Below are 10,305 nucleotides of genomic sequence, written 5' to 3'. Positions count from 1 at the left end.
AAAACTGAGCAGAAATAATGAATGAAGGGAACGAAAATATAAATCTCAATAAATTATGGTTCAAATAAATTCATGTTGCAATCCTTAATCCTACCATTTTTCCTATCCGCAAATCAAATAGAGCTGTTGGTCGATGGTGACGTTAGCGGTGGTGACATGCAGCTTTCTCTCGAGATCGTGGGTGAGATTGTGTGCATGTAAGAAGAGCTCCATGAGAATAGCACTGAATTGACCTGGGCCAGGCTTTTTTCACAAATGAATTGATATACAGGAGGTGTCACGTATCACGACTATGTATGGTCTAGATAGCAGGAGCAGGTGGACCCAGAGCCCAATTGAGTTTCTGGTTTCAAATGCTCTACTTATCTAACCCACAGTCCCCCACAATTATGTGAAAATCTAGACCGAAATGCCCTCACATATCGGCGAATAAGTGGTAAGTAGTGGAATCACGCATTATAAGCCTAAGCGCACCAACTGAAGCCATGGCAGACAACATGCTGAAACCAACAATGTTAAGCCAGTGCCAACCTTTCTGAAAAGCAGACAGTTTGGGCCCCTTCACCATCAGGTACATGTGGTTTGCGAGAACGAACGTGAGGGGGAAGGTGATCAAGGCGCCTGCCAGGCTCATGAAGTCGCCGAGGAACGGGAGCATCGCAGCCACCACCGTGGTCACTGTCAGGTAGCTTCCTCTCATAGCAACTCTGGAAGCAACATTGTGGATTGCAAAAGGCCCGCCTTTTCCACTGCCGAACCTTGTGTCCAAGCACTCGTACATTGGGCTTGCAAATATCTACAAAAGAAATTCGAGTTAGTGTTTTTTCTCTTTCCATTCTTTTTAGGGAAAGAAACTCGAGTTAGCTAACCCAGAGTAAACCGTTAATGCTGGTTTGGTAAGGTTGACCTACATGTAATGCTATGACAGTCTGAAAAAAGGCCGAGAAATTCGCCACAACTTTAATCCAAGCTGGGCCATTGACGCTGTTCAGTAGATAACCTGACGTTGACGAGCCATAAGCCCAATATCCCATAAAGGTCACAGCATACATAGGCAACGAACCAATAGTGAACTGGAACCAGAGAGCCTTGTCCATGTTCTTGACCACAGGAGGCCTTATGGTTGCCTGCAATGTACATGAAACACATAAGGTTGGTAACTTTATGGCACATAAACTACTCAATTGTCTATGCAATGACTCACTTGTATTTCTGGCAGCATCCCAGTGTTGTACACAAATACAATATTTGCTACAGCACATACTGTAGCAAAGAATCTAGTTGACTGTGATCCAGCAGGAATGCTATAATCCTTTACAGGTGCGGTTATACCTTGAAAAAAAAGTGATGTAATGTATTGTTATATATGTTGCATTAACCTCAAGCATAGTTATAGTATGGACAACAAATACAATGAATATGCCATGTCTGTGGCAAAGGAAGAAAAGGATAATACCATCTCTAAGCGACAGCACAAATGCTATCACAATATATATGAGACTGAAAACAGTGGAGAATCCCAACCAAATCCGGAGAGCAGATAGATAAGGAGTTCCAAATGCAAACAGAGCACAGACAAACCCAGATAACGCTATGCAGTAGGGAAGTTTTAGAAGTCCGTCATCTCTAAAGAGTACATATATTGCCTGAAGACAGAAAATCACAAATAAGTCTCGAAGTAGAAAACATCACGCAAGTATCTTTCCACAGTATCATCAACAATTTAACTGTTCAATGCAGTGTTTACACGGAGAAAGTGAGATGGATATGAAGACAGGGGGACAATTTTAATCAGATTGGTTTTCACTATAGCAGAAGTTAGGTGGTTGTGGTTATGGCTATCATACCTTTAGTGCTTGACCAGCTAAGATGATAAATCCCGTGTTTATCATGAAAAGATAAGTATATTGTAGAGCCCATGTAAGCAGATACATTTTTCTTCCTGTAGTCATCAAAGTAAAGGTAAACTGATTATGTTGCAGAAGCATACTTTCTTTTTTGTTAGCTAAGAATCACATTTTAAATTATATCTGAATAATATAAAATAAACACAAGTGGTGATTCAAACTCTGGGAAAACAAGTAATCTAGAATTTAAAACGATTTACTACCTATCTTGACCCAAATACCTCAATGACCACAACCTTGCACTCTACAACGACATATGGGTGTCCTCGAAATCAAAATAGAGTGGACTCCGGTCTTTTGAAATGTAAGTATATATCGTTACAAAGGGGGGGGATAGAGTGTATTGAATGATGTACCATATATGTGTCCAGCAAGATCTTTGTATCTGATATGGCGTTTGCCGCCAGTTTCATGGAGACGGCCAAGCAGAGCATTTGCATACAAAGAAATTGCAGCAGCCAGGATCATGCCGCATGTTCCACTCATCCAGCCTAAAGGGACCATAATCGACCCAGAGTACCCTAGAACATATGCACTATTGATCCCTGTTGTGAGGATGAAACCAACTTGATACCAAGGATCTGAAAATGGCCAGAAACTTTCATGAGTTAATAGTATGCACTAATTTTAATACATGCAAAGTATCATAATGTGCATCATATTTTTCAATTCAGTTACTGGAAGCAGTTAGACGAGGCACCACTAGCAGTTTTATCCGCCTGAAGTCCCCAGACGGCTGTACGGTATAGTTTTAATATTCCTGCAATATACACTAACCGATTATCCCGATAAACTCTTTTTTTTGGGTCCTGAAACCAGAGCACGGCTCCATTGTTCACATCATATTTTTAGATTCAGTTACGGAGCAGTGAGACGAGGCATGAATGAAAATTTAGTTTAAATCATCATTTTGATGATAGTATGATGAATGTAGAAGCCCTTGGAGCGTAAAATAGAAATCCTTGTTGCTATCTATCATGGAAGGAACAGTGGAGTGGGAATGATTACCAGCGCTAATCTGGTGCGCAGTGCCCTCGGAAATGCTGACCCTCTCTCCCTTTTCGTGGTCGGCCATCTTGCTGGGCAGTAGCGGCTCCCTGTCTGAGCAAGGAGAGGAAGCAGGAGGAGGATAGTTAGAGACTGCTTCCTCATCGTGGGCCTGCTGCTTGGTGACCTATAAAAAGGAAGCCGCGAACTCTGAATTTCGGGATTTTTGATTGTTTCTTAAACAGAAGAATCCCCCTTTCCACCCAACATCCATAAGACCGCATACTACTCATCAAAGCATCAATAGTCTCAGAATAAATGCATTAGCCCATTCATCCGATTCTATAGTAGTATAGCAGCATATGTTCCTTAGTGTTGTGTGCCGAGCTATTGTTGTAATCTAGAGATTGCAATATATTGGAGAGAGGAGGAAGGAAGGAAGGAAAGGAAGAAGAATAAGTGCATTAGTCTATTCATCCGATTCTATGGCAGCATATGTTCGTTAGTGATCTATAGATTGCAACCTTCTATATTGGAGATAGGAGGAAGTAAATCTATTATATAATTAAAACACAAGACAACCAACGGCTTAGATTAGCAAGGTGTAAGTAAATAAAGAAGAATGGCCAAGATTAACTCTCCAATCGCCTATGCGCGTATAAATGACATTCTAGGGTTCTATCCCACGTCTATCTTCTCAAGGAAACAGAGACGAAAACACATCTCCAAATCCGATCTGCCGCCGCCAGCCTGCTATCGCCGCCGCTCCGCATGGCTGTGCTAGGTCTGTGTTCAAATTCCAGCTAAAACGGATCCGCCTACACACAAGCCGCACAACATATGTCAGCGGAGCCGTTCGAATCTGGCTGATCTCCATGGTCTCAGTGTAACTGTTGTCTTCCCGTCTTGGTCCGTTGTCGCGCCAACAACAACCTCCGAAGTCCGGCTGGGTTTCGGTGGAGTTCGAATCGCTTCAGGAGCAGCACGAGGACTCCAAGTCTGATCTCCATGGTCTCACCGTAACTGTTGTCTTCCCGTCTTGGTTCGTCGTCCAACACATCTGCAACAGTTTGGGATTGAGCAGGTTGATGAAAGTCCGATCCAGACTAGGAACAACATGTTCTGTACATATATGTGTGACCAGATCAATTAATTATGTCTCCATCCCGTGATAGCTCAGGTGGTCATTAGCTTCCACGAGCAAGCCATCCGCATGTCGACAAAGGTAAACCATGACAGTTTGATCGGCTTCTATTTAAAGGCAGCAGCGGTCGACAGATGGTACGTACTATTGGTCCTTGAAGATCGTTGATGATGGGTAATTAATTGCAGATGGCTAGAGTTTTGGTAATCATCGGGACTGCTCCACAAAAGCACGGTGGAGACCCTGTCATGGTATAACCGAAAGGGTTGAATCAGTGGCCGCCTTGAAGCCAATCTCAATAAGAGCACTTTGCTGGCTTTGGAAGATTACCTGCCAGTTCTCCTAGGATTCTAGAAAGAAAGTGATTGTCCTTTTATACTCATATAGTGGTTTTGTTAATTGTTAGTATATGACAATGTCGTGGACTGATTATCATGCCTGATGTGTCTTGCCACAACGGAGCGGTTTCCTTTCTTAGGGGCGTGGCAGGCAATCACTTCTTACCTTGCAAATCAGCAAAGCCGGCGAGACCAAGTGCCGTGACCTCTGGTCCCAGCCTCCGTGCATGCATCAGACACCCTGGAGCACTCGACCAAGCCTATGGGCCAGAAAGGCATCGGATGATAGCTGCCAGATGGGCAGCGGGGGACACAAAGGCATCGGCTCTTTGACTGAATTCGCAAATGGTGGCGCTCAATTACAGGTTTGGATTTTTTGTTTTTATTTAGTGATGTACTGAAACTCACATATTTTTTTACGTTCTAGATGGAGCTGCTACAATATATTTTTCTTGATTTACGTTGTATGAGATGAATTTTTAACAACTTATACACATACAAAATCATCATGGCAAGTAATGAGTCTCAGGTCCATGCATGCTCTACAACATTATTGTAAGAGTTGATGCAGACTCCACGAATCAATCGCACGAGGTAAGATTTTGACCTTAAAAAATAGGATACTGATACTGGTAAGCTTTGGTTAAGTTTTTATCCTCATCTTTTTCTTTGAGTTGAACATAAAACATAAGAAGGAAGGCCATGTAAATACTATTAGTTTGCTCAAAATATATATGTATATATGGACCAACATTTGTTTAGAAGTATCACATCAGTTTATGATTTAGGTAAAATATGAGCTTACAAAATATTTTGACTTGGTGCACTAACATGTTTTTTTTCATGGATTAGTAAATGGCAATGACCAGCATTAACTAGAATTTATTTTCTAAATAAGAGAAGATGGCGTCGTGCTGCCGCTCGATGCTAGATTTTTTTCTGATCGGCGACTTCGCGGGTACAGGACAAGAACACGAACAGCCAGAAAACTTGGTGGGCAATAACGGTGTGGATGACGATGTGAAGGATTGTCTACCCAGATCCCCCAGGTGGCCAAGATCGTCGTTCATATCACAGAAGGTGTTGCCGTGCCTCTGGTCGATGCTAGACACAAAGCGTGAAGCTTGCGCGTGCATCGCTGACGCCGTGCACGCAAGCCTAGAAGACAAAGGAGAGCCATACCGGCTGCAAAGCACACTCCTCCATACAGTGTCAACTTCTCGGCCCGCAGGCCGGGTAGCAAGAGGTCTTACTCCAACCATGAAAATTTTTTATAGAGCCATTAACGAGTGATTTTATAGGCACAACATCTATCCATGCATGGACCAGATTCATCGACTTCCCTGTCCTACAAAGCTGCACATCGCTTACAACAAGATTTTTTTAGAAAATTAGGGAAATTGGCGTAGGTATGCTCCGTGTTAATATAATCATGGGGCAGCTAGAAGCCTAGAAGTGTTCCAGCAAGTTGGCTATAATAGGACTGTTCGGAAGTTGGACAAAATGGGTAGTGATCTTTCATAAATTGATAGTTAGTCGGTGATTATGTAATGTTTAATTTAATTAGTAAGGTGTGTGGGGACGACCACAGAACATTGCTCAGCATGCATGTCAGCCCCGAAGGGTCTTGGTTGTTCATATTTAATGGCTGTTATTGGATGCTATTCTCTTTTTTTCCCATCCGTGTGATTAATTTTCTACAAAAAATTCTCACTTTTTAACCTTCCTTGCATGTCCGGTGAATCTGTCGTGCAAGCTTGGTTATCTAATTCTTGGCCCATAAAATGATGGTTTTTATTTTTCGTAATGATGTCCATTTCTTCTTGACATACACCCAGTGAACAAGTAAAGTTATTTCTTTATTGTCTGTAGATTTCGATTCCTATATTCAAGTACTAATAATTATTGTTATTTCTCACTGCAGATACCCCTTATTTATATTCATCAATATCATACTAGAGCAAATGAAGAATCAAGGTTCCCCAAAAAAAAATGAAAAACAGAAAATTGAATCTCTTTACTGAAATGTATCTTACACCTTCAAGCGTTTCTATGTGCTAGCAATTGGTATATGTATATTTTATGAAAAGAATCGAACCTTAAATATTGCAGTGATGTTAAGGCATATATAGTAGTTATTTCTCTATGCAAATATTGTAGACAACAATATATTATTTTAACTAATTTATGTTCACATTTAACCATCCAACAAGCATGTAGATGCATTATTATTAATAATATATATTTGTTAAGGAGATTTGTATAAAATGATGACAATAGAATAAATGGACTATACATATTTAATTTATTTAATGGTCCAATAAGTTTTAAGGAGTAATCTAATGTGTATTAAATATTATCATAAAACATTGAATTAAACCATTTTATAGAAATCTATAAAGAATAGAAACAAACGAAGAAAATGGATGAAGTGCCAAAAATAAAATTAATTACATAGTCAACTCATCACAAATCTAGCCGCGCGAATGCGCGGGCCACTCCGCTAGTTAATTATTAAAGGAAAGGAAGAAGAAGTGAAGAACAAGGCTCACTCACATCCATCGGAAAGGCAGCGGGGCAAGACTTCCTCTTGGATTATTAATGCTTCAGATTTCCTGCTTCAATCAGTTGAAATCGATCCGAAAACAAAGGAAGGCAGGCGCGTGGAGAGAATATAGCAGAATCGAATCGATTCCCTCCCCACTAGCAGCACCACAGGTAGCTAGGTAGCTAGGTGAAGAAGAGGAGGAGGAGGAGAGGAGGGGCTTAAATTGTGTCTCTGTTGTGCTCTTGGGGCAACCGTTTATCGCTGGGTATATCGTCGGTTATGTCCCTTTCTGATAATTTACGAGACGTCGCTTTCGACGTTGCCTCATTGTCTCATTGTCTCACTCACTTTCTGCAATTCTATTTGCAATCAGTGTAGTTGCTCCTACGCTACTTCCTCCGTTTTGAAATAATATCGCAACCTCATTTTTCGTCATCTCTTTATTAAACAGACCCAAAATATTTTCCACCAAAACTCATCAACATATCCAACACGATGACATGATGGAGATTCGTATTACGCTAGCAAAATCCATATGTTAAAACCATATATCTCTCTTCTATCTAGTACTACTATACTTTTTTTTTCTGAGATTATAGTACTACTCTACTAGTGCAGAGCAGGGGGTTCATTTCTATCTAGGCTATGGCTTGCACGGCAGCTTAATAGTGTTTTTTAAAATGAACTTGGTGAGCTTTATTGATTTGGCAACAATATTCCTACAATCATTTGTGATTTGATACTGCTTTTTCTTTGACCAAGCAAGAAGATGCTTCAATTAAACACGAGATGCTATCTCCACGAGATTCAGCTGACGACCAACTCCTAAAGAATCACCGGCATTGGTTGCTGTGTTGGTCATTTTCTCGTCTCTCTCAGAACAGCGACACGAGCCACGCTAATATATTCTTTATCGAAAAAACCACTGATCATCTGCTTCCTCTGTTCTGAGAAATAAAATGTTTTGTATGCTAAAATAATCTATCAAAAGCATTTTATCCGGCGAGCTGCTCATTCAATTCAGCAATGGGGTTTCTTTCTCCCGGTGAAGCAGCCGGAGGAGGGTATGATTATTGGATGCAACCAGGACCGGCCCATAGAGCGGGGCAGAGGGGCGCTCGCCCCGGGACCTCAACAGTTAGGGCCTTAGTCTAAGATTTGTTTGTACACTTACTACACTTATATTTATACTCTTTAGGCAGTAGAGTTCGGAAAAATTCTAGAAAATATAGAAGGTTGAAGTTGTAGCTTAACGTGTCTATACTCCGACTCCTTCTCTAATATGCAGAACAACACGGACCCCCATAATTTTTTTCTGGTTATTTCTATTTTTCGTAAATAATACACATGTACACAACTAGCTATTGGTAGAAATAATAATCATGATATATAGCTCGTGCGATCAATAGAAATAAATAGTTTCAAACATCTTCAGCAATATTCTTAAGACCATGGATCTTTCAAATGTAAATATTATTTAGTTTGTTATTGCATTATCCTAATATTTATCTTGCTGAATAAATTTTTTTTGTTTTTTGTGTGTGACCAAGTGGTGAAGTTTGAGTGAGATTGTTAAGGGGCTAGAAAACTAATCATGCTTAAACTTTAGGGTTTTCGATTTTCGTGCCCTCGGGTCCTTAGTTGTACTCAGTTTTCCCCAGCTCCTTAGTTTTTCCTCAGTTTTTCCCAAGCCCTTGTCCGAAACCCGCAGAAGGAGCTCGAACGGGAGAATTCCCGTTTAGTTGACCGTTCTGTGCTGACGTGTGGGGCCACGCCGTGTAGGGTCGCGTCGCATGGGGCTGGTAGAAAGGGACCGCGTGGGCCAGGATGAGACCGTGTTTGGTCATACGAGCGGAGCGGTGGTCGTAGCGTGTGGGGCCGTAGCGTGTGGAGCCGTGTGGGTCCGGGACGTGGGCACGATTAGTTTCTGTCTCTTTCGCCCAGATTAGCAGTTTTCAATGCACCTTGTTCCTCTCTCTCTCTCGCTCGATCTCATTCATTTTTGATTGCTCAAATTGGTAGCAAATCTAGAGCAGCTTCTCCTTCTGTTTTTTAACGCCATTCATTTCTTTATGAATTCGTTTTTACCCAATCAGGTAGGTAATCTAGGGCACAAATCCAGAGAAAATATAGGATAAACTGCATACAGCAGCCAACATAGCATAGATATATTCACGACAGATCCAACAGTACTACCGATAGATCCAACATAAGCTACATTTTACATGAATTTAAGCAGTTCTACAGAAAGAGCAGTCACATATAGAGAGTGCAGTAGGCACGTTCAACGCCTCCAGATAGCGCCTGTGACTCGCTTGGAGGCTGCGCAGGTGAATCTCAAGTGCTTTGTGTTTGGCCATGAACGCATGCACGTTCACGGTCGTTCCAACTCTAGCGCCGCATCTGCCAATGGATTCAACATGATTCACCAGGCAGTTGAAGTCGGTGGCGCGGAGCTTCCTGTTGCAAAAGGGGCACCTGTAAACGTTTCGAGCAAAGTGGCCATCATAATGGCCGGGCTGCAGCCTCCTGAGGATGTGATGAGTCTTGGTATTGAAGGACTCATCGTCGCTGTCGACATCGCTGCTCTGCACCTGTCACGTAGCACCAAAGATCGTGTAAAAAACACGAAGTCAATTGCAACGATGATGGAACACATAGTGAACAAAAGATCATGCATGATAATATGGGCATGAAAAAAAGAAGTAGCCTCGGTTACATTGAACACACTTATATCCAGGAATTGAGTCAGTGAACCAAAGATCATGCACAACAAATTTGTACACACCAATTGTTCACTGGCCAAACTCTAAATTAATTTGTGCCTAAATATTCATCATCATCGGCACAAATTAACCTAATAACGCAATATCTAACACAAAAGGATTGAACTAGGAACAGACGGACCCTAATAACGCTAGATCTAACACAAAAGGATTGAAATGGGATAAGAACAAGGGAACAAAGGGTTACCTCTGGCTCATCGTCGACGATGCTGTTGTCCTAGGGGTTCTCCAGCGCGACGTACGACACTGGTTCGTACGGGTCCCAAGCGACGGGGGCCTGGACGGGGGGGGGGGGGTGATACGTCTCAAATGTATCTATAATTTTTTATGTTCCATGCTAGTTATATGACAATACTCACATGTTTTATATACACTTTACATCATTTTTATGCATTTTCCGGCACTAACCTATTAACAAGATGCCGAAGCGCCAGTTCCTGTTTTCTCGCTGTTTTTGGTTTCGTAAATCCTACACAGGAAATATTCTCGGAATTGGACGAAACAAAAGCCCACGGTCTTATTTTGCACGAAGCCTTCCAGAAGTCCGAAGAGGAGACGAAGAGGGGCGACGAGGCGGCCACACCCTAGGGGCGCG

At 41.8% G+C, this 10,305-nt stretch overlaps 1 protein-coding gene across 1 annotated transcript; it reads right to left on the bottom strand.

Annotated features, from left to right (window-relative positions):
- Window positions 1–218: 218 nt before the first annotated feature.
- On the bottom strand, window positions 219–7,148 carry LOC124675008 (probable proline transporter 2). Its single transcript, XM_047211069.1, has 8 exons — window positions 6,933–7,148; window positions 2,916–3,081; window positions 2,264–2,488; window positions 1,848–1,942; window positions 1,457–1,646; window positions 1,205–1,332; window positions 912–1,127; window positions 219–796 (listed from the first exon to the last, which is right to left on the bottom strand). The coding sequence occupies exons 1-8, from the start codon at window positions 6,936–6,938 to the stop codon at window positions 416–418; spliced, it is 1,407 nt and encodes a 468-aa protein (XP_047067025.1). The 5' UTR covers window positions 6,939–7,148; the 3' UTR covers window positions 219–415.
- Between the last annotated feature and the right edge of the window lie 3,157 nt (window positions 7,149–10,305).

This window comes from Lolium rigidum, chromosome 7, assembly GCF_022539505.1.
Source record: "Lolium rigidum isolate FL_2022 chromosome 7, APGP_CSIRO_Lrig_0.1, whole genome shotgun sequence".
In the NCBI taxonomy this organism is placed as follows: Eukaryota; Viridiplantae; Streptophyta; class Magnoliopsida; order Poales; family Poaceae; genus Lolium; species Lolium rigidum.
This window is presented reverse-complemented; position numbering and strand designations above follow the sequence as displayed.